The sequence below is a fragment of the Nyctereutes procyonoides genome, unplaced genomic scaffold (assembly GCF_905146905.1).
Source record: "Nyctereutes procyonoides isolate TBG_1078 unplaced genomic scaffold, NYPRO_anot_genome, whole genome shotgun sequence".
NCBI lineage: Eukaryota > Metazoa > Chordata > Mammalia > Carnivora > Canidae > Nyctereutes > Nyctereutes procyonoides.
In genome coordinates, this window is record NW_026575140.1 from 59078123 (window position 1) to 59102032 (window position 23910).

The 23910-nt window shown below is 65.3% G+C and overlaps 1 protein-coding gene across 4 annotated transcripts in view; it reads right to left on the reverse strand.

Moving 5' to 3' along the window:
- SPNS2 (SPNS lysolipid transporter 2, sphingosine-1-phosphate) overlaps nucleotides 1-23581 on the reverse strand; it is a 26170-nt gene extending 2589 nt beyond the window's left edge. The window contains exons 1-10 of one of the 4 annotated variants that reach the window (XR_008661841.1): nucleotides 23156-23581; nucleotides 12657-12722; nucleotides 7205-7327; nucleotides 5702-5838; nucleotides 3177-3328; nucleotides 2968-3034; nucleotides 1691-1833; nucleotides 1427-1579; nucleotides 1153-1342; nucleotides 787-852 (exon numbers count right to left, since the gene is read on the reverse strand). Coding sequence is in view for 2 of the 4 variants with exons in the window: in XM_055305050.1 (XP_055161025.1) it covers nucleotides 787-852; nucleotides 1153-1342; nucleotides 1427-1579; nucleotides 1691-1833; nucleotides 2968-3034; nucleotides 3177-3328; nucleotides 5702-5838; nucleotides 7205-7327; nucleotides 12657-12722; nucleotides 23156-23516 (1458 nt within the window). In the remaining 2 variants the exon portion in view is untranslated. The remainder of the gene's footprint in view (nucleotides 1-786; nucleotides 853-1152; nucleotides 1343-1426; nucleotides 1580-1690; nucleotides 1834-2967; nucleotides 3035-3176; nucleotides 3329-5701; nucleotides 5839-7204; nucleotides 7328-12656; nucleotides 12723-23155) is intronic. The other 3 variants (XM_055305050.1, XR_008661840.1, XM_055305051.1) reach the window with 3 other exon arrangements.
- Between the last annotated feature and the right edge of the window lie 329 nt (nucleotides 23582-23910).

The window sequence follows — 23910 nt, forward strand, 5'->3', positions numbered from 1 at the left end:
TTTCCAGCCATGGTTGGTCACATGGCTGTGATACTTCCTAAAATGGGACACGATTTCCCTGAGACCAGCAGCTGGGGTTGCCCCTGGAGGACACGACCTCACTGTGTCCTTCCCTCTGCCGAGGGCTGTGCAGCCCCTTCTTCCTGCCCCTACACCCCTTCTTCCTGCCACGGGCCTGCCCCCTCAGCTACACACCTCCTCAATGTGCAGGAAGCTCAGGTGGGGCAGGCGGAACTCCTGGAGAAGGAGCCCAGGCAAGACCCCAACTCCAGGCCCACTCTGACCTGGCGTGTCCCAAGCCCAAGTGACAAGCCCACCCGGGGGCGCCCACACTCCCCACTCCTCCTGCCCCAACGGGGAGGGTCCCCAAGCCCTCCCCCTGCACACTGCTGGCTGCCAGTCATCAGGACCATGAACCCCCACCCATCCTTCCACGACTAAGATGGCTCTTTGTCCCCGGCTGGCCCCACCACGGGCTCGCAGGGCTCGCAGGCAGGTGCACCCGGCCCAGCGAGCTAGGGGGAGGAGCTGACAGGCGGCAACCCCCACCACCACCCCCGCCCCCAAGGCCAGCCTGGCACCACCAGCCTCCCAGCCAAGCTGAGCCTACAGACATCCCACTCCTACCCCACACTATGCCCAGGCCTCTTGGCTGCAGGCCCCGCAGCCTGGTCTCCCATAGCCTGGTCCCCCGCAGCCTGATGCCCCACAGCCTGGTCCCACACAGCCTGGTCCCACACGACCTGTGAGACCTGGTTGAGTACACGGGGACCCTGGCTTCCTCACCATAAGGATGTCTGCCGTGATGGCCCAATTAGAAAACAGCAGCGTCTCCCCAACAAAGATGCAGATCTGCCCAGGAGAGAGTGGAGCATCCAGTCAGGGACCTCACGAGGCTGCCGGCAGGGAGCCCCTCACCTGCCACCACCTCCTGGAGCCTGCACTCCTGGCACACAGGTGCAAAGGGATTGCAGACAGACAGGCGGATGGAGGAGCCTGGACAGAGCAAGGGTGGGCAGGGGAGAGGCCTCCCCATGGGATGTCAGACTGTACTTCCTAGGTCAGAGGCCAACCCGCCACCGCGGGTTTGCCCTCCCTGCTCACAGGTGCACCCTCCCCCCTCACAGGCACCCCCCCCCCCCCCGCACTCACGTAGGCGCCCACGATGCTACTCTTGGCAGCCACGAAAATGAGGCAGATGAAGATGGCAGAGCCCAGCATGCCCACGGCGCACACCAGCGGGTCAGCCCGCTGAGTCCGCAGGCGGCACCAGCGTGTGGCTCCTGCCCCCGTGACCACGCCCAGGAAGCCAGTAAAGCAGGTGATGGCTCCGAAGATGAGGCTGTGTGGGGACGGGGCACCAGCATGGGTGGGGGCTGGGCTCCCGCAGACACCCCTCACCGCCCCCGCCCTTGCCGGGCCCCACCTGTCCCTGGCCCCGCACGGCGGGCTGCTGCAGGTCTCCGCCGACTTCTGCACGACCTGCGCGCGGTGCAGGTACAGGGGGATCCACATGCCCAGGGCCCCTGTGGCGAAGGACACGGCCGACGTGGCCAAGGAGGAGAAGACGTAGCTGCGGCTGGGGAGACGCGGGGGCAGGGATGCTGAGCCGGGGACCACCCGCAGGAGCCCCCACCCCGCCCCAGGCTCAGGGTCCCCAGCCCCCCGGGCCTTTCCTAGTGACACTCACTTGCGGATCAGGGCCTTCATGTCACGGAGCCACGAGGTGCGCACCTTCAGCTGCCCCCCCAGCTGGTCTGCAGGGCCCCTCCTCGTGGCTGGGACCAGGATGAGGATGAGCGTTCCTGTGATCATGCCCACGATGGGGGACACCTGGGGGCAGGGGTGCAGCTGGGAGCCCAGGGCCCGCGGCTCCATCTCACCATGGGGCCCTGGGAGCTCCCCACCAACTATCAGGGGCAGGGGGTGCAGGGGGGAGCAGGGGCAGGATGGAAGGGGTGGACGAAGTCTGAGGAAGGGTCAGAATGCTTGGTGAATTAATGATGGAAAATCAGAAAAATGGATGATGGACGGAGAGAGAGAAAGACAAGCAAAGGGATAGACTCTGGGGGCATGATGAGGACAGGGAGCCAGAGACCAGCCCTGCCCACCCACACCCGTGGGGGTGTGATGGTGGGGGCTAGGGGCTAGGCCTACGGGTCTGGGGTGGCCTGGGGGCCTAGGAGAAGGGCTAGGGGGGCCTGGGGGGCTGAGGGAGAGGCTGGGGGCTCTGGGAGGGCCCAGAGTGCTGGGGGAGGCCCTAGGGGGTTTGGTGGGGGTCTGAGTCCTGGGGGGGTCTGGTGGCCTAGGGGAAGGGCTGGGGGGCTCTGGGAGGGCCTGAGTGCTAGGGGAGGGCCTGGGTCCTGGGGTACTGGGGTTAGGCCCTGGGGGGCTGAGGGAGGCCCCAGGGGCCTGGTGGACACGAAGCTCCCACTGGTGATGGGGGTGGGGTTGTCGCTAGGGAAGGGCCCAGGCGCTTTTCCCCCGTGTGCAGCCCAAAGCCAGGAACAGAACCTCCTGACAGCCCCCCCCACCGCGCCGCAGAGCAGGGAGGTCGGTCCCCACCCCCACGAGCCCATGGAGGGAGTTCCTCTCCACACCCCCCCATCAAGAAATTCCACGGAGGCTGCTTCCTTCCTGCTTTTGAGGAAAAAACACTTTGTCTTCAGCTTCCGCTCGTCCGCGAGACTGGGGATCTCTGCTTCCTCTGATTGCGGCATCCTGGGGCCTCGGCAGACCGGCCTGACCCCCCACCCCAGGACAGGAAGGGGCCCCAGACCCTGGGACCCCCGCACACGGGCCGGAGCAGACGCAGGGCCTCCTGACACCTGACACGTGGGAGGTGTCCCCCAACTGATGGCCGCTGGATACCTGGGCCCCCCCCCCGACACCCCTGGGACACACATGAGGGGGTCTGGCCTCCGAGGTGGATGGCCTGGGGCCCAGGGCGGGCTGGGGGGTCCTTACCCGCAGGGCCCAGTGCCAATCTCCGGCTGCCTGCTTGACGCTGGAGCCTGTGATGTAGCCCAGGCCGCTGCAGAGGACACGGGGTCAGGCACAGGTGACGGAGCTCTTGGGGGGGGCCCACCATGGCTCCAAGGCCAGCCACCGCATGCTCGAGCGCCAGCCTCGGGTGAGGTGGGGGGGATGTCTGCAGGGACCTCACCCGACCTCACCTGCCCAGCGGGATGGCAAAGTAAAACACGGAAAGCATGAGCGTGCGTGTGTTCTTGGTGAAGAGGTCGCCGATGATGGTGGGCGCGATGGTGGAGTAGCTGGCCTCGCCGATGCCCACCAGCCCCCGCGACAGCACCAGCAGCCAGAAGTGCTGTGGGAGGGTGGAGCTCGTGGGCCTCGCTCTGGCCCCCGCGGGCCAGGGGTGGCGGTGGTCCTGGCTGGACTTCCCGACCCCGCAGTGTGTCCAAGGGGAAGCCCCCCGCCCCACCACATCAAGCGGCCGAGGCCGGCTGAGGGGGAAGGGCGGGCCGTGCCAGCTGCAGGGTCGACCCCCTGCTGCCTGAGGCCTGAGAACCCAGCCTGGTCATCTTTCCCGGCCCCACCCTGACCACCCATCCGGCCAATGTCGCCCACACGTGGCCCTCCCCCGGGGTCTCTGTCTGCCCATCTCCGGCCTGGCCGCCCCCCACCTGCGCCAGACCTGCCCTCCATCCCCTCTCTGGGGTCCGCTGCCCACACACGGCCTTTGCCTGCTTGGCTGTTGGGCTGTCCATGTGTCTTGATTCCCGTTGGCTGTCTGCGGATCGTGGGTACCCGTCCTCCCGACACCCACGACCAGCGCTGTGGGTCCCCCTCCTGCCCCCGCCGCCCCGTGCAGGGAGCTCAGACATGGTTCTTTGTGTGGCTTTAATCCCATGCTGCCCCACTGGGTGAACTTCCCTGGCAGCCCCGGGTCACCGCCCTGCCCAGGACAGCCCGCTGCTCCCCACAACAAAGGCGCTGTTCCCTCACACGCAGCCCGCTCCGCTCCAGGGCGCGCAGTCCTCTGTCCCTGTCCGGGCCGCCTCCCCAAACCCGCTGCGCCAGGCGTTCTCCTCCTGCACACACACACACGGACGCTGTGCACACTTTCCAAACACAGACATGCAGGGCACCCATTGGCGCCCCCTCGCTCCCAGCCTCAGTCTCGGTCTGGGGCCCAGTGGGCCAGTCCGTGCACATGTCCTTCACGCTCTCAGGGCCCCATCCCGCGGCGCCCACACCCCGTCTGACCAGGGTGTCCCGGCCCCCCCATTAGGTCATCATGTGTGCCGCCCCATGTGCCTGGGCCACCGTGTGTCTGTTGGGGTCGCGGAGGGACCCGTGGGGTCCTGCAGCACCCGCCCGACAGACACAGACCCGTGATGCTGGGCACCTGCAGTCTGAGGCGCAGCCCAGTGGGATGTGAGCAGGGACCTCACTGCCACCACCGCCACATGTGGCATCTCCCAAGGATGGCGGGACCAGTGCTGGGTCCTCCCAGAGGGTCTGCACCTGCTGCCTGGGCTCTGCAACTGATCTACTGTGTCCACGTGTCTAGACGTCGCTTTGTCCCCAGCTCTCCCTGTCTGGAGCCCTTGGGCAGCCAGGCTGCTCTCCCGTCTGTGTCCATGTCCCCTGGAATCGCCTCTGCCCCAGGAGCAAGACCCACTCTCCACAGCATTCGAGGCTTTCCATCACCTGCCGGCCTTCCCGGCTCAAATGCCACCTCCTCCCAGAAGCCTTCCCTGACCCCACAGATTTCAGGACCCTACTGTGTGTTCAGTGAGGACCCATGGCTCGGTGCCCCTCCCAGAGGCTGGGTGCATTGGGGGCTCCCATCCCTTCTTCCCGCACCCAGCTTGGGTGCCGCTGAGGACAGGGCAGCGTCTCCTCCTCCCTCTGTGTCCGGGCACAGCAGCCACCACCTGCCTATGCTTCCTCTGCTTGAATGCTGCTACGGACAAGGAACTCACTACCCCCCAGAGCAACATTTCTCCCTTGTGGACAAAAGAATGGAAATCGTCACTGAGGGGGACACTTGACGGGATGAGCACTGGGTGTTATTCTGTATGTTGGTAAATTGAACACCAATAAAAATTAATTTATAAAAAAATAAATAAAAATACAATGAACTGAAAAAAAAAAAAAGAATGGAAATCGTGATGTGTGGGATACCACCTGGCCCTGGCAGCTCAGCCATCTGTCACCACAAAGCTCCTGGCTGACCAGGGTTCCAGACATCCTATAGATGGAGAAACAGAGGCCCTGGGATCCTGAGGCTGAACAGACCACAGAGTCGGGACCTTCAGGGTCAGACCGTGGCAGCCGAGTGATAAACGCCTTCCTTACACCAAGACCTCGGGCACTGGCCAGACCCTCAGAGGGCTGCTGGATGAGGAGCAGACTGTGGGCGGCACAGAGAGGGGCAGTGACACCCCCACCCCACAAGGGCTGCACAGCATGGTGACGCAGAGCTGGGACCAGCACCCGCCAGCCAGCTCCTGATGGAACGGGGTCTCTCAGACGCAGCTCAGCCAGTGGGGGGCCCTCCCGTTCACAGGGCCAGGACCCCATGCCCCACTGCCCTGGGCAGACACCATCTGGGGCTGGAGCGAACAGGCCCAGAAGCCCAGGCTGCAGGACAACTGGTCAACGGGGGCGGCCAGCCCAGCAGGGACAGGGCCAGACACTGTGGTGGGGGGTGCAGGGGCACAGACCTCACCTGCTGGGGGATGAAGGAGCTGGAGAAGGTGACAGCCGACCAGAAGAAGATGCCGCAGCTGAGGATCACCTTCCTGTTGAAGCGGTCACCCAGGTAGCCAAAGATGGGGGCTGCCACCATAAAGCTGCAGATGAACACTGTGCGGGAGAGGAGAGCGTGACAGGGGGCAGGTATCCGTGGCACCAGGGGCCCCACCGTCCAGCCTGAGGCCTGGGGACCCCAATATCCAGCCCCAGGAGCCCCCCGCCCCGCAGCAGTCAGGAGACGAGACCTGCTCCCTCAGGTCCCACAGGAAGCCGAAGTCTGTGGGGCAGTGACCCTGTCTGATTCCAAGTGTGAGTCCCTGCCACCTCATCCACCTGGGGAAGGGGCTTCAAAGAGGGAAAGCAGCCTCCCCAGGGCCACACAGCAAATCAGGGCCCCTCTGGCCTGGAGCCCCTGTCCCCCCCATCCCCCCATCCCCCCTGACACCGGCAGACACGGTCTTTGCCCACTCATCCATCCACACCACAAAACAGAAACCCCTGCCCTCCTGGGAAGGACAACCACGATAAAGTGGAGACCATGGTACGTCAGACAGTGAGGAGCACTGAGGAGGGTAACGGGGTGGAAACAGGAGACAGGAAATGTGTGCCTGACGCAAAGCAGACCTGAGGATTCCAGGTACAAGGGTCAGAAAGGGTGACATTTCAGCAGAGACCTGGAGGAGATGAGACAAATCGCGCAAATGTGGCAAGAACGGCAAGTGCCAAGGCCCTGGGGCAGGAGTACGGTCTACATATTTGAAAAAGAGCAAAGAGGCCAGAGTGGCTGGTGAGGAAGGACAGAAGGGGACGGGACGGAGGGGGGCAGGTTGGATAGGCAGCACCTCACAGCACGCCGTGGTGGCTGTGGGTCCTGTGGCTGGGAAGGAAAACAGTGGGACGCTGGGCAGGGCCCTGGCACGACCTGGTTTCCTTCTAGAACAAAAGCGTCAGCGCCATGGGAGATCACTGCCAGTGGTGAGTGGGGCCCTGGGGGTCAGGGGGCAGGCAGCTCCCTGCCCTTCCCGCATCCCCCATAAGGCCACCGCACAGCTGATGGGCAGATGGCCCAGGTGGCCAGGGGTTCGGGCGGTGACCTCAGGGCTCCATCAGACAGAGTGCAGACCCAGTGCATAGGGTGCGGGGAGGGGGGGCAGGGGGCGGGGCAGGGGGATGGGGAGGAAGATGGGCAGGGCGGAGGGAGGGAGGGAGGGGCAAGAGGGTGGGAAGGAGAGACTGGCAGGGTGTGGGTGCGTGCTGTCAGGGGGCACCGGGGCAGAGCTGGCATGACCCTGCACAGGGCCCTCCCGCCCACCAGCCAGCCTCAGCCTCCCTGCCTGGAGCCGGGTCACAGGCTGGGTCCTGTGGACGCAGGTGTGCACCACGCAGGGGTGAGGTGGGGATGCGTGCACATGGCCCACACGGGCGGTGGTGCAAGGTGTGTACTGAGATGCCGATACCGACGTGACATGGTCCTCACCTTGAGGCTCGCGCGACCTTCCTGGATGCCGCTCAGTGGCTGCGTGTGTGATGTAAGCACAGAAGTAGCGCAAGGAGGGGGCGCCCGGCAGACGGTGACAACTGACCCATGCCCAGGTCAAGCCTGCGGACCCCACAGACGGCACTTCCAGCTGGGCCACCGCCCAGCCCCCCCAGCACCCCCTCCCCGGCCCAGATTGGAGCGGATGTGGCCTCCACAGGGCCCACGGTGTGAGTGAAGAGAAAGCTGTGTTCCCTCTGTGCCTGTGCCTGCCTGCAGGCCACCCTGGGGGAAGGAGGCAGAGAGGCTTCCTGGAGGCGGTGATGTCAGCGCTGGCGTTGAAGGGTATGTAGGAGTTTACCGGGATGATGCTACTTAAACCTGGGACTGTGAATCACATCTACACAGGCAAGGGGGCCCCCGATGGTTAGGGAGGCACAGTGCTTACAGTCACCAAGGACACTAACCATCAGGTCCCAGCACACACCCTGGATGTAAGTGTGGGTCACCTCCCTGCTGTGCACTACCCTCTTCCTCCCACAGAGAAACACAGAGGCCACAAGGACAGAGGTCACATGGCTGCGAGGGGCAGGGGCTGGCCAGGCCAGTTTACACCCCAATCTAACCTGGGGTCCTAGCACTCGATCCCACTACAGACTGCAGGGCAGGGACAGGGGCGCCCGGCTGACGGGACCACTCAGGGCATGCTCGGGACAGCAGGGAGGTGGGCCGGGACTGTGGACGGGACGGCATGTCCACGCTCCCCCCCAGGACAGGCCAAGGGAACAGCTGGCTCTACCCAGCGTAGGCCACTCTGGGGTGTCCCCAGCACCCCAGGTGCTGCAGAGGCACCTGGATGGCAAGTAGGGGTGCAGGTGCAGCCTGTCCCCTCCGCCCACCTGAGCATCCAGGGACCTCACCATGACATCCCACAGAGAGCTGGGCACCACAGAGAGTGGTGGAAATCTCCCCACGGCCCTCCTGACCCGGACACCTGGGGCCTTCCCCCTGGGGGACGGGGTGTCCAGGGCCTGGACAGACAGCAATCAGTCCATCTTCACAGCCCCCTCCCCTCTGCTCATGGTGGACGGCAGAGGGAGAACCTGCCCGGGCCCTGGGGAGGCACAGCCTGACACGGATGCTGTCCCTGGCGGGGATGTACCCCATAGCTGGCCAGCAGGCCACGGTGCTGGGAAGGAAGAGGCCAGGCTGCAGGCTTCCTCGACCTCAGGATGGGCGGCCTTCCCAGCCATTCCCGCACGAGGACATCCCGTGGTCCTGGAGCATAGGGAAGCCCTTGTTAGGGCATGTGGCTGAGCCCACAGGACAAGGACAATGGGTGGGGTGGGCAGGGGGATGACCTTGGGAACCCCTGGGGGAGTGGGGGGTGGGGGCTGCAGGCCAAGCGCAGCCTGGGAGGGACTGCCCCAACTCCGGGCCCAGGACCACCCCATGGAGGGTGCTGCACCCGCTGACCCTGCCTGCCGGGCTGCACTTGACCTTGCAAGCCCCAGAAGGTGGTCCTGGGGCTGGAGCCGCTGAGGTCTGAGCTGGGGGTCCCGGCCTCCCCCTCCCACCACCCTTGAGCTCAGGTCCAGCCCCGACCTTAGCCTCAGCTGAACCGGGGCTAGTGGACCTGTCATTTGGGGAGACTTGCTGTCCTCTGTCACCTGTGGGCAGGGAGGGTCACTGGGGCCGGCCGTGCCCACAGGGCATGGACGATGGGGGACCCAGCACTGCCCTGTGTCCACAGCTGGGTGTCCATGGTGCTCAGACGTCCCACAGGAACACAGGGAACCACCCGTCCCGCCCCCACTCAAGGCCAAAGTGCCAGGCAGTCCTGCAGGCCTCACAGGGTCGGGTTCTGGGCGTCCCTGGGACAGGAGGGCTGGGCCGGACACATGGGGACGGAGCGAGGCCAGGACACTGCCGTCTGGTTTCAGTCTGAGCTGGCTCTTCCTCTGTCCCCATCCCCGCCCTGGATCGGCCTCGTGACGGCACCAACCACAGCCCTGCGCTGTCCCCCTACCCTCACCCGCCGCCACCCATGGCCCCACACGGGGCATCCCCATGCGTGCCTCTTGAGGGGCCCGCCTGCTCCGGAGCCTTCTCTGGCCCCCGGACCCTGAAGTGGACGCGTGTGCAGCACGTGTGGCATGTACTGCCTGCCGCCCACCTCCCCGCCCACTGTGTCCCCCAGGGTCTTCTGATTTGCTAATTTTCTCTCCGACTGGGTCTGAGTGTCATGGGTCAGCACACACCCCTGCGAGTGCGGGGTTCAGGTGTGTTTAGGGAGCTCCCCGTGCTCTTGGCGCTGGGCCACTCTCGGGGGGTGCACTCTCTCTGTGGAAACCATGCACACGGTGGCGAAGCCCCCAGGGCAGACTCACAGGTACCTGCTCAGGGACGGCTTCTCCGCGTTCCCCATCGGTGGGCATCCTCCCCAGGGGCTCTGCTCACAGTGGGGTAGCAGCACGTCCCACACGGGCCCCGGGGCCATCGAACCCGAGGGAGCAGCTCCAGACCTGCCTCCACCAAGCCCTAAGTGCGGAAGGGCCCAGAAACCCTCCACGCTCTGCACAGACCCCGCACCAGAGCAGGGATGGACAACAGAAAAGCTGCCGCTGGCCTGCAGTGCAGCTGGACACAGAGAGCGGGCCCTGGGTTCTGGGAGGAAACTGAGTCACCCAGGCGAAGCCAGAGGCCAAGGCTGCACCGGGCCGACCCTCAGGGCAGAAACCCCAGAGCCCCTGCGCCTGGCGGTGAGGGCCACGTTTGAGCCGACCGAGTGGCAGCTCTGGAGTGGCATGGCACTGTTCTCTCTCCTTTTTATGTATACTTAAAATTTTTCATCGTAAAATGTTTATAGTAAAAATACTGTAACCAATGCCCGTGATGGAGAGTGGTCCCCAGGTGCCCCACACCGCTTGGCTCTGACACCCGCTCCCCATCCTGCTTCTCTGTTCGGTTCTCCAAACCGGCACCTGGGAATCCCCCACCTTGGCTTTCCAGCTCAGCTACATGGGCGACATCTCCCTGGCACATTTTACCCGCTGGGGGCAGGGGAAAGAGGGCTCCCCATGTCCACTCCCACAGACGGCCGGACGTCCCTACCCTGAGCAGGCTCTAACCCACCCTTCGGAGCCCCACACAAACGTCCGCTCCTCGGGGAAGCCTTCTCCACCTGCGGCCAACAGAGACTGGCACCGTGTCCCTGGGTCCCTACGCGGGGGGCCTGGGCAGGGCCTGGGCATGTGTTCCGCCTCTACTGAGTGAGGGAATCATGGGAACATGGGGTAGGGCCCAGCCCTGGGCTCTGTGGCAGCTCCCGCTGGCTGTGGGGTACAGCCAGCTCCTGGTTTCCCAAAATCTCGAGTGCCCAGCACGGTGATTCCACCACGGGCATGGGCAGAGGCCGGGCCCTGCATCTGCGGGGACTTGGGGCCCAGCTTGGAGCTGGCAGTGAAGGGGATGGCCAAAGGCAGGCCCTCCCCCCAGTTGGTGCACAAGATTGGGTCCCAGGAGAGCAATGGGGGCAGGTCTGGACCTGACCCTCACCCTCCGCCACCCCCACCCTGTCTCTGGGTGCAACTCCCCCCCACCAGACGCACAGACACCCAGCTCTCCACCCAGCCCTTTGATCTGGGCAAACCACAGCACCTGGCTGGCGCCCTCCACCTGGCTCCCACCTTATCAGGGGCTTGGGGAAGAGACAGGTGCCTGGGGCCCCAGCCAATTAGGTGATTGCCTCATTGGCCACTGAGTCACATCAGGTCTAGCTTGCCTAGCGTTTTGGCTCCGGCAGCCAAAGGGGTGAGGACTCTCAGCCCAGCTATGCCCAGGGTGGGTGCTAGAGGAAGGCCACAGGGGAGGCATCTCTGAGAGACTAAGGCACCAGGTACTGGGACACTGGTTGGAGGCTTCCTGTATCACCTCCCCAAGCCAGGAGGATGGTCCCCAGAGGCCCAATCCCAGGCCCCAAGTCAGTTTCTGTCTCGACCTCTGTCCCCTTGTCTGGGGAGTAAAGCTGTGCACAGAGAGTCTGGTAGGAAGGACCAGACCCAACGATGCCACTGGGTGTTGTGTCCACCTCTGGCCAGGTCACCAGGGGTCGGGGGGCGGCCACAGCTTCTGTCTCTCAGCCAGGAAGATGGCCGGGGACTCAAGTGCAGCAGCAGGACTGTCCGTGGAGGCTCACTGGCCCTGACCTCCCGGGGTGGGTGGTGCAGGAACCTGGGCAGATCTGGCACCCTGCCTGTCGTCAGCAAGGCCAGGAGTGGGTGAGACTCAGTGCATCCCCGCCCCCCCCCCGATTCAGGGGGCACAGAGTGGGGGTGCTGGGAGGCTGGGCTCTGTCCTGCCCTCCCCTGCCACCCCCCACCCCATGGTCCAGCTGTGAGGGCAGTTCCCGTGTGCTCCGAGCCCAGGAGGCTAGAGGCGCCTGTCCTGGGTGGGGTGATGTGGGCAGAGGCAGGGATGGGCCACCCTGGGGGCTGGACCACAAGCCTCACCCCTGCCCCAGCTCACCCTGTCTCTGAGCCCCAGAGACCTTGTCTGGGAAAGCAGCCCAGGCTGCAGGCCTGACCGAGGGGTGAGCTCAGAGGCCGAGGAGGCTGGTGGCTGGCACTGTGCTCCCTGGAATGCCACCCAGACAGGTCAGGCAGGTTCCTGGACAGAGCAGTCCCCTTCCACCCCTCCCTCTGGGGAGAGCTCGGCAGGGGAAGGGGCTCACTCTCTGGAATGCAGACCACGCACTTCCTCCCACACATCTGACCAGGCCTCGAGGCCTCATGACCCAGTGGACGCCGGGGCGAGAAGGAATTGGTGCCAAGGGAACCGGGCCCTCAGCCACAGAGCGAGTTGGGGGCTGTGGGGCGGATCAGCCTGGCGTGGGGAGCACAAGGAGAGATGGGCCCAGGTCAGGGTCGACAGGCTGGGACCCCTGCTCACACCTGCCATACGGCCTCAGCTCAGGGGGCTCAGGACCCCAGGCCTAGCCTACCCCCTACCTCCTCGGCCCCCGCCCTAGGTTCAGAACGGCTGTGGGGCTGAACAAGGGGGTTTCCTGCCCTGACATCTCTGAGAGGATTCCCAGCCTGATGGCGATGGGAGGAATAGTGTGGGGGGGTTGCTATGGAGATGGGGTCACCGAGGCGCTGCCAACAGCACCCTGTGCACTCCAAGCACTCCCCCCGCCAGTCTTGGGGTAGAGCCTAGACCCACAGGCAGGGTCAGCTCTGGGGCCTGGACTTCTGGCCAGCCTCCTATGTGCCCCCCACCCCCCAAGGCTGTTACTGGGCAGCTCAAGGGGACATGGCGGCCTGGGGAGGTCACATCCTTGAGGACCCACAGCACAAGGTCATGAGGTCGGACACGAAGCACACGTTCTTCCCAGTGGGTCAGGTCCAGGGGCGCTCAGCAGGCGTGGAGGGGCCTGGGTGGGGGGCCTCACCTGACTGCAGCAAACCAGCGCCTCGATCCTTGACCCCAAAGTGCTGCTGGATGTCCAGAAGGACGCCTGGGAGGAAAGACAGAGGCTGCTTACGTGGGTGCCTGCCCAGCCACCCCCACCCTCCTGCCTCGGAGACCCCAGCCCCAGCCCGGCCTCCTTCCAGCGGCAAGCCCCCTGGCCTGGCTGACAGAGCACCACCCGCCCAGTGTGCCTGGGCCACCTGCTACCCTGACCCAGCCAGGCCTCCTGTGCCCACCCCAGAGTCCTGCCTGTCATTTGGGCACTGCGGGGGCCTGAGTATACGTATAGTCACTTGGTCCCCTGTGGTCACTCAGTCCCCCATGGTCACTCAGTCCTCCCGTGGTCACTTGGTTCCCCGTGACCCCAGCCCACCCTGGGCCCTGCCCTCGGGGGCACCACAAGGCCCAGAGAGTGGACTGCAGCCCTGAGCCCTGCAAGGGAGCCTTCCAGCCCAGGAGGGGGCAGAGGGTCATAAGCAGTGTTACACCTACTCACCCCTGTGCATGCACAGGTACACGGGTGCCATGCTCACCAGCCAACCTTGGACACTGACAGGCTCGTGGAGGGACGGCCACCCCTGGAGGCCATGCCCGCCCCTCTCCCAGGTCCCTCAACTCTGCTGACCTGCTGGGACTTTGCATGTGTGTGTGGGGGGGGCAGGACTCAGGGCGTGAGGGACACCTGAAGTCAGACCCCTGGGCCCTGCCTCTCCCAGAGCATGACCAGGGCTCCCAGCATGGCCCACAGGCACCAGGGCCCTACCTCCACCCACTCAAGGGTAGCAGGGCTCCCCGACCTCGACCACCAACCATCTGCCCCCAGAAGGGATGAGGAGGAAGGAGTGGCAGAGGGGGCTAGGCCCCAGAAGTCCCTGCACAGGGGACAGAGGGGGGAAAGGACCTGCCTTCACGGCCTGGAGCTCCTCATGATGGCGAGGTGACCCCAGGAGCCCGGGACTGTTACCCCCGGACATGCAGGGAAACTGAGGCACGACAGTCTGTGCCCACCCAGGTCACGCAGCAGGGAAGGGGGGAGCGGCCCCGCCCAAGGCTCCCCAGGGCCTGACCCACCTCTGTGCAGCAGGATCCGCAGAATTATCGTAATGAAGAGGCTGCTGAGGCCCGTTAACAAGTTAATAACTGGATGGCCACGGAGGGTGGGGGGCAGGGCCCCCACGGGGGACTGCATAGACTGCACCCTGGCCACCCTGGGGATCCCCCCCCGCCGCATACACCACCAGCCCCACAGCCCGAGGCCCCCACACCCCTCCGCTCACACCCCAGGGTCTCCTCCAACGGGGAGGGTGGCAGGTGACCCCACTTCTAGGACACCTCCCGCCCCCCACACCATGCCCCCGACATCCGCCCAGGAGGCTGGGCTTCGTCCAGAGGCTCCTGCAAAACGGGAGTCAGGTGCCTCCTCCTTCGGGAAACCCTCCCTGGCTTCTGCCCCTCCCATCGCCCTCAATATGTCAGGGGCCCCCACGCTCCCCCCGTCCACCGTCGGGGTCATGGTGGACACTGGCCACGGCAGGGGTCATGAGTTCTACGGGGATGACACGCGTGAGGCTCGGTGGATGGATTTCCATCCCTGCCCCGACGTCTGCCCTGCGCAGCGGCCCAAGGTGACCCAGTGGACCAGGCCCAGCACCTAGATGAGGTCTCCCACCCCGCACACACCTGACCGTGTGGCCCCAGCCCAGGCCCTGCCCACAGGTGGATGGCTGAGTAGATGCTGCGTGCCCCCCATAGCAGGTGGAGCCACAGCAGATCGCGGTGGGTCGTCTCCAGGACCCAGGGCAGAGGCTGTTGCCCGGCAGGTGTGGTTACAGAGGGGTGCAGCGGGGAGGGGGCAGGAGGGGGCAGGAGTGTCGCCCCCCCACCCTGGGTGCCTGTCCACATCTAACAGGGCCATGAGTCTGCAGTCACCATAGGCCAGCGCTGGGCAGCCCGGCAGGTCACAGTGGTCCCCGTGAACCCACTGCCTCCCCAGGGGGCACACCGTAGCCCTGACGGCACATGATCCGCCCCAGAGCCTTTGGTGACCGGTGCTCGCCTGTGCCTCCAGGAAACCTCCCCTGACCTCCTCAGACCCATTTTTCCCACATCCGGATAGATGTCCCAAGAACGGCTGAGCCAACCAGACCCCGAGGCAAAGGATGCTTGGGATGCACCTACCCCAGCACCCTGGGGGCCTGCGCCCACAGCCCGAGCTGCAGGATGCGCCTTCCCCAGACACTGGGGCCATCAGGCCGTTCTCCCTCCAACCAGCCAGGAAGGGGCTGGGGCCGCAGGCAGCGGTGACCCACTGGCCGCTGGCTTGGGAAGCATGTGTCACAGCCGCTCACGGCGTCTCGGGTTTTCCTCTGGGCTCCCGCCCGGCTCGGCCCACGTGCCCCTCCCTTCTTCCCACCGCAGCCTTATTTTTAGCCTCTTTCCTGGAGGCTGAGGTTTGGTGGGCCACAGGACGGGCCTCCCACCCAGAGTGGCCTCCCAGGCGTGCACACCGGCCATGGCGGCCGTCCCGCCGCTCCGACCCTCAGCCGCGTCCTGTTCCCTGGGCCAAGGAAACACTGTGGATGTGCTCACCAGCTGACCCCAGTTATACCCCTCCCCGGCCCCTCTTGTCCAAGGCCCATGGCCCCGCTGTGTCCTGGGGATCCTGCGGCGCCCCTGGCTTGGCCTCATCTGCCCCCTGAACACCAGCCCTCAGGTGGGCTCTTTGCTCCCGCCCTCACCCCTCTCGTCCTGACCTGTTCCCCCTGACCTCTCCTATCCTCACCCCTCCCATCTTCACCTCTCCTGTCCTCACCTCTCCATCCTCACCCCTCCCGTCCTGACCTCTCCTCCCCATTGCTCCCCTCAAACCACCCCCGCTGCAGCTTAGCCCTATAGATTTGCTACCCGCTCAGGGTCCTAGCCCCCTGACAGCTCTCATCACACCACTCAGGCCAGGGTCGCCCCTCCTGAGGCCCCTCTGCAGCCTGACCTCTTGGACACCGATCTCCTGTGTCCCAGGCTGGGGCTCAGAGTCACCAGAGCCGGTGTCAGCAATGCTCCCAACAACAATGCTCCCTGGATGAGCTTGCTGAGTGTGACCATGGCCATACCCCCAAACGAAGCCCAGATGTGCAGCTTGGAGGCCTCCATGCCCAGCTCTGCACAACTGCCCATCTAGGCTGAGGCCCCAGGAGTAACAATGTTGCGGCCTGGCTGGTCCAAGGCCCCTGGGACGGGCATGTCCCCACCTGCAGGCCCCCAAGTTCCTCCTCTGTGGCTCTTGGTGAAGAGGGGCCTGTAACCCGGAGAGCTGGTTGCTCACAACACTCCTGAGGCCCCCACTCCACCCCTGCTAGGCCCTCATGACCTCGGAGAAGCCATGTCCACCTGCTGATAGGGTACAGGCCTCACTAAGACCAAGGGGACACTCACACCGGCCTGGGGGCACGGCCCAGCCTCAGATGTGACCTGAGGCTTCTCCCTGCCCCATCAGCCGGGCAAGGCACCCCCCAAACACAGGCGTCATCACCCCATGCGCACCCTGCCTCCTTCAGAGCAGCATGGCCTCCAAAGCAAGACCATCTGGGCTCTGATCCTGGCTCCTCCACGTGCCCTGCTGGGTGACCTTGGGTAAGTGACTGGACCTCTCTGTGCTCATGTCCTCCTGTGTCTGTGTCCTAACTTTAAGCCCTGCTTCCTGTGCTTGTGAGGTCTGAATGGGTTAATCTGCATAAAGTGCTTAGCAGGCAGGTAATCAATAACTGGTGGGTCCCACAGCCACGGCCAGGGCATTACGCATGCTCCTACCTCCCCGGGCTTTATGTCCACACCGTGGGGCTGCACCAACGGGGCCCAGGGACGACAGGGACAGGCCTGCCTGGCCATGGTGCGTCTGGGTCTGAGGGACGGGGTCCTCCGCGAGGCCTCAGAGACTGCCTGCCCTGGAGGAGTCACCCCTGCCCCTCGCTCAGCCACAGCTCCCACCCTGGTAATTACAGGAGCCTGAGGGCCCGGCTCTGCTGACCGGGCTCTGGATGGCGAGGGCTAGCAGCCACAGCCCGGCCCCACTGGCACCGCCTCCCCACCTACGGGCACCCGCCACAGCCTGGGGATAAGCTGAGTGACCTCCAGGAGCCCCGGGTCCCTCCTGGGCACCTCAGATTGACCTCTGGGAGCTGCCCAGGGTCCCCGCCTCTCAGTCACAGTCATCAGACAAGCACCCGTGTACACCCACCCCTGCTGCACCTGGCAGCAGGTCATGTCACCTGGCAGATCCAGATTGTTAAGGTTACAGAGGATGAGGGTGAGGCCCTGTATCTTCTCCTGAGGACCTAGACTCCCAGCTTGTACCCCAAAGAGCACCCCCTCCCTGCAGGTTGGAGAGAGGAGCACCCCCAGGCCCTCGGGCTCAGAGCCCCCCCCCCCCTGCAAGTCTCTGTGCCCAGAGTGGGCGGGGATGGGCAGCCTGGCCTCTGCCCACGGCTCTAGTCTATCATTTGGGGCCGGCTTTCCTGGAACCAGACTCGGCCTCAGTAATTTGGGGGCTCTGGACAGACACTCCTTCCCCAACGTGCCCCCCAGGTCCCCCCCCCCCGGCACTGGTCCTGCCCTGGCCTCGCTTGGGACTTCCCCTGGACCCCCAGGCTACCCTTATCATGACCTGCAGACCTAGGATGAGTCCGGGGCACAGGGGAGTGATAAGACCTCAGAGCAGCAGGGCCTGACCCCTGGATACACAGCCCTCTCCCCCTGAGCTGGCTCCCGCTCCTGCCCCCGTAGGGGGCAGATGGACACTCAGGCTGACGTGAAGAGGCCTGTGTCCCCCCACTCACCCAGCAAAGCCCTGGCCTGGCTGCTGACACAGCGAGTGACCACGGAAGTCTGCCACTCCCAGCACGGTGCTGGACAGTCTGCGAGGCCTGGGCAAGCTCCCTGCCCCCCGGGACCCCGTCTGTGGACCTTGCAGTGGAGGGACCCTGAGTCCACGTGGAGCTACCCATTCACGGGGTGCCCAGCCTCACCTGGCCTCCAAGCTCTGGCAGACGCCTCCTCCCGCTGCCTGCCTCAGCCACCAGCTGCCAGGACAGGGCCAGGGCCAGGCCCAGTGTGAGGACACCAAGTGGATGCTTCACACCGCCCCGCAGCATGGCCTGGCATCAGACCCACGGAGGACACCAGGCAGTAGCTGCAGCAGGCTGCTGACCCTATAGGGGCCATTCTGCCCAGTGTGGGGTGAAGGGACCCGCCCTCAGGGCTCAGGCTGAGGGCTGGGCCGGTGGGCCCACGCGGACCATGTCTCCCATCTCCCTCCCCCAGCCTGCTGTGTGCCCGGCCCCAGCAAGCGTCATGAGAACCTACCAGTGCCTCTTGGCCCTGAAGGTTGGTCAGGGTCAGGCAGGGCTGGGTCAAGCCAGCTGGGCCACTGAGCAGCTCAGCGAAGGTGATGCCTGGGCCAGTCCCCCACGCGTCTGGGGGAGGATGAGACTAGGCCCACAGAGCAGGGGGAGGCTCCCTGGAGGGATGGCCAGGTGACACCCACTGAGGACTGGCAGGGGACACTGTGGCTGGCCGCCTGGCCCAGCATCCTGAGGAAGGGGCCACAGGCAGCACTGGAGCGCAGCAGACAGGGGTTCCTGACACTGCAGGCCACACACTCCCGGAGAGCAGGGTCCCAACCATGGCGAGGGAGGAACAAGACCATCAATTGTGCATTCAGGGCCCAGAGAGGTCAGGATCTGCCTCAGGTGACACAGCACAGTCTGGCACAGCCAGGAACAGGGCGGGCAGTGGGAAGCACGCTCAGGGTCCGGTACGGCCCTCTCTGCCTCGCTCCCATCCCTCCTGCCCGCAGGCCTTCAGGCCCCCACACCCAGGCAGAAACAAAGGCCGCTTCCTGCCGGGAATGAGGAATGATGGGAGCTCCTCCTCTCTGAGCTGCTGGGTCCAGGATGTAACTAACTGGCAGCCTCCCGCCCCTCACAGAAGGGTAAACTAAGGCACAAGCCACCCCTAAGGCCCTGGGTCCCAGACCAAGGTGGCACATTTCAAGGCCAGCAGCACGGCTGGGAAAGTTCCTCAGGGGCGGCCGCTGGCCCTGCAGGCCGCCTGGCTGCTCACCTGGGCGCTGGCTGACACACAGGCACTCTGGAATGTGGCCCTGGGACACCCGCCTGCCCAGAACTCAGGCATCGCTGACGTGGCCATGGCAGTGGCTGGGGCAGGACCTCTAGCAGTGACCAGGCCAGCTAAGGGGCAGGGCTTTGTGGGGTAGGGGTATGTGACTACCCTCCCTGAGAAGACAGCCCCCAAGCTGGGAGCCTGACCTACTTCCACCCCAGGTGACCCCAGAACAGGCTTCTGCCTCCCCATCTGCCAGCTTGAACAGCCTCATCAGGCATACCTGACCCCAGTCCAGGAGGCCCCATACCAGCTCTGGGATGCGGGGTGCCGGGAGGGGACCCTGTCCTGAGCTCCCCTCTGACACCAGACCAGGAGCCCCTGCCCCAGCTCAGGGGTGCAGGGATGCTGCGAGGGGACCCTATCCTGCCCAACCTATGATCCCCCTGTGCTCTGCTCTCCCAGGCTGTGTTAGTGAGCAGTTGCCATGGACACCGGTCTCACTTCTTTGGCAGGAAGGGCTCCCCCAGGGCAGGGCTGTGCCTCTCCTCACCTCCCCTCACCGGCCCCCACCTTGGCCAAGTCCAAGTGCCCCCTCCATCTGCCACGGGCCGGATAAAAGGAAAAGAACACCGGCTCCCAGGAAGACATAGGTACCCCCGACCCAGGGAGGGGTCTCAGCCCTTGAGGGCCATTCCCCGCCTCTGCCAACAAGGCCTACGCCAGCCTCTCCTGCTGGGCCCGGCACCAGGAGCAGCACGATGCCACCTACACCCGCGGTTCTGCTTCCAGTTTACAGATATTACAGATGGAGGAGTGGGAGCTGGGGGCAGAGGCACCACTGGGGGCGAGTCCCCGAGACCCTGGCCGAGGTGCTCCCCCATCCTCCTGAGCTGGCAGCCTGGGCTGGGATCCAGGTGCTGCATGGGTGGCTGCCCAGTGGCGGTGGCCATGGGGGTGGGACCCCCGTGCCCCGGGGGAGCTCCAGCTGCCTCCGTGCAACTGAGCTGAAGTCCCTGCAAGGTGCTCGGGGGGAGCTCCTGCCCCAGCCAGAAGCAGGGGTCTGCGTGCCCACCTCAGTGGACAGACCACGGCCCAGGTGGGGTGGGGCTCTGCTCTCCTCTGCTCTCCTCTGCTCCCTGCTGCCCGGGGAGCTTGAAGGGTGCCTGTGTCCTCATCCGTACAAGGCAATGGAGAGAAGCATCTAGATTGGTTTCTGGGCTGCTGCAATTTCATCCAATTGAAGACATGCTGCGGGAGCCAGGCCCAGCCCTCCTCACCTGCTTCTGAGGCCTGCTGCCCTCAGGGGGTTCTCATGGGGAGGAGGGGAGGCCCTAATTAGCTGGGAATGCTGGGCAGAGGCAGAAGCTACCTCATTCCATCCTGGGAACTCCAGGTGCTGGCAGCGAAGGGAGGGGTTCTCAGAGGAACCTGCAAGTGACATGGGAAGGGCCCCCGGCCAGGCCCAGCCTATGCAGAGGTATGGAGGGGAAGGCAGCTGATACCAAACAGCTGTCCTGGGGTCTGCCCATCCCAGGCGCCTGCGAACACCCCCCACGTCCCCTGCTACACCAGGAGGCGGAGAGGAGTAAGTGGTAACCCCAGAGGGTGCAAGTGACACTCCCAAGGTCACCCAGCCAAGAAGTTGGAAAGCCTGACTCCAATGCCGGCATCCAGCACCAGGTCTGTGCTGTCTACTGCAGTGACCCCGCCACCGTGACTGTGGCTGCCGCCGCCTGAAATGTGGCTTGGCCCCCCAGACGTAAGCTGTAACTGCAGAGCTTGCGCCGGGGTTCAGAAGACCGAATGAAAGACAAGAGCAACACAGCCCGTCAACAGCCTTTATGTTTGATCACATGTCGAGTTAGTTCAATATATTGGGTTGAGTGAGGTATATTAATTCATTTCACTTATTTCTTTTCACTTTTCCAATGCGGCCCCTAGAAATATTTAAGTTATACATGTGGCCTGCATGATACTCTTTTCGGCCAGAGCTTGTCTACACCACAGAGAGAAAGGGATGGGGTGGATTTAAAGAAAGAGAATGAACTCCTCTTGATCTTGGATGAGGGAGCCAAGGCCACCCAGCAAGGGCCTCAGGGGCCAGGTGGGTAGCCACCCGGGGTGGGGCTGCATCCCCCCCTCCTGAGTCCCTGCCCCTCCGGCCAGCAACAGGTGGACTCGGTCTGAGGATGACCACTCCCCTGCCCTCCCTGCCATCCTCCAAACACACCAAGCTGTAGTCGTTGTCATGGAGACGGTACATCTTCCTAAAAGCTGAACTTGGGTGCAGGGGCGTGGGGGAGCCTGCCACAAAATAGAGGGAGAGGGAGCCAGGCTTATCCGGAGAGGAAATCTGCGTGTGGGGGAGGGGCAGGGCTTGGGCCTGGGCTTGGCCTCCCGGAGGGATGCACAGCCCGGCTGCTGTTTGCACAGGGCCTTCCGGGCCTTCCTCCCTGCCACCCCAACGCCCCTCCCAGCCACCACCTCCATCCCCACTTGCCGATTTACTCAAAATCTCATATCTCATGCTCCCATGCGGACTCTGCGACCCAAGGAGGTCTGGGGGCAGATAAGCTCAGGCCTCCCAGAGCCCACCCCTCCCCTCAGTCCCCGGCAGAGTCAGTGTAATGGGGGGGGAGGGATGCAGTCTGGGGCCAGTGTAAGTGCTACAACGCCAGGAGCGGCACCGTTCATGGTCCGACTGAAAGGTGGGGGATCTGTTCCCAGCCCCAGGCTTGCTGGTGGCCCTCCTCTGCACGCCCCAGACCATCCTGGACACAGGCTGCATGGGGCCTCCATCTCATCTGTATACACAAGTCCATTTTGCACTGACCATTCATCCCCAGCACTCTTCTGACTTCTCCCCGTGTTAGGGTGACACCTTGGCTCCCAGGTCGTGGGCAGCATGGCGTGTGCAGGACACGGGCTGCTACCCTTGGGTGGTCCTGAGTGTTCCTGCTCAGCAGACCAGACACAGCCTCCTGGTCACAGCCCAGCTCAGACACTGCTGCCACCGGCCACCGGTACCCATTTCCAACTCCCCGCAGCAGAACACAGAGCCAAGGGGTTTAGAAAGCGGGATGGTGTGGGGGTGGGGGGTGCTCCACTGGAGTTCTTCCCTTCTACTTGACACAAAATCCTGCTCAACAGAGGATGCTGAGACCAGGAGAAGGGAAGGGGACCCAGGTGGCACATGGCTGACCCAGGGTCCTCCTCTTCTCCCAGTAGCTACAAAGTTCTCTTTACAGATTGTCCAAAATTCCTTTTTTTTTTTTTTTTTCAGTTGTTCCAGATTTTGCTAAGCTGTGGTTAGGCAGGTTCTGGGCCAGTGAGCTATGTACAGTCTCTGCTCTCCATGGGAGCCCCCCCCCCCCCGGCCCCCTGCCAGCCTGGCCAGAGGGCTTTTCTCTCAAGGTTACACCTGGAGGCAGCTCAGTCCCCGGAAACGCCCCGCTCCCAGATCCCTGAAAACTGGGGGAGGGGGAGTGAGCCCCCGGAACCCCAGAACCTCAGTCCACTGCCTGGCAAACTGGGACGCAGACCCGAACGCAAGCTGAGACTGGCCCAAGGTCACACACCAGGCAAACGAGCGGCACATCTGGGACTAGAAACCAGCTAGTCAGTCTATCGACCCCTACCCCATCCGCAGGGATGCCCGCACGGGACGAGACGGCCCCTTGGCAGCCCCACGGCCCGAGCCCTACCCCAGGCTCCAAGCGCCAGGGAGCAGGGGGAGGCGTCCTCAGGCCCCGAGCCAGGGCCAGCTGCAAACCGCATCCCGGGTCCCCAGGCGCCGCGGACCCGCCCCGCCCCTCCCTCCGCTCCCGCAGCCCCGAGCCTTTGTCAGCCACGCGCTCACACGGATCCGGCCGCCCGCGCGCACCCGGCTCCCCGCGCACACCCGCAAGGGGCGCGCGCACCCGCCGCTTGCACGCAGGGGAGAGCGGGCGGCGGAGGAAGGAAGGAACTGCCCCGCCGCGGCCCGACACACCGCCTTGGCTGGGGGAAGGGGAAGGGGAAGGGAGGCCTGGGAACCTGAGGCTGGAGCGGGAGGGGCGCGGAGGGGACTGTCGGAGAGCAGGACAACGGATGGGCCGTCAAGGGCTGGCGAGGACGCGCGGGCTACTCCAGGGATGGGGACTCCTCCAAGCCCTGGCCCTGTGGGGCGGAGGGAGTGCAGGGGGCGGTCCCCGGGTTGGGCCCGCGATTCCCCGGGCATCCTTGCCCCGCTGCGTCCGGGCAGAAGGCCCTGAGACCCCGACGGAAGGCTGAATACCGGAGGCCCCGGGACCAGAGGCTTCCCGGGGTTCCTCCAGGCGCGGGGGGGGGGTTCTCGGGCTGGGCGGGGCACCCGCTCACCTGCCACGGTGTACCTGTCCAGGTAGTTGAGCACGTTGCCCAAGCTGAGGATGGCGGCGGCGGCCCCGCGCCCGCGGCCCGAGCTGGCGGGTTTGGGCTGTTGAGCGCCGGGGCCCTTGGCAGCGGCTGCGCAGCCGGGGGCGCCGGGGGGTCCAGACGGGGCCCGCCTCACGCTGCCCGACAGCGTCTGCACCTCGTCGTCGGCCACCGCCGCGCCAGCAGCGCCCACCGCCCGCGCCCCGCAGCAGCCGCCGCCTCCAGCCCCTCGCTGCGCCCCCCGGCGCCGGCGCCGCCGCTCAGCGTCCGCCTCCTCCTCCTCCGCGCCGCCCGCCGCCGCCGAGGCGCATTCCAGGCACATCATGCCTGCCGGGGCGGGGGCCGGGGCCGGGGCCGGGGCGGCGGGGGGCGCGGGGGGCGCGGGGCGCAGCCCAGGAGCCCTCAGTGCGCGCGCGCGCCGCGGAGCCGCCTCTGCACCATCCCGGCCAGCCGTCGGCTCCTGCGCTCCGGCCCGCGATCCGCGCTGCGCCGCCGCCGCTCTGACAGCTGCGGCCCGGCCCGCCCGGCCCGCCCCGCCCCCAGCCGGCGCCCAATCGCGAGCGGCTCAGCCGCGGCCCCGCCCCGCACGTGCTGCCCGGGGCCGCCGACGGGGGCGCAGTGGGTCGCGCGGCCCTGGGGCAGGGGCCGGGACTCCCCCGCTGCCCCCCGCTGCCCCCCGCTGCCCCGGCGCGGAGGGGCTCGGGGCTGGGGGCGCGAGG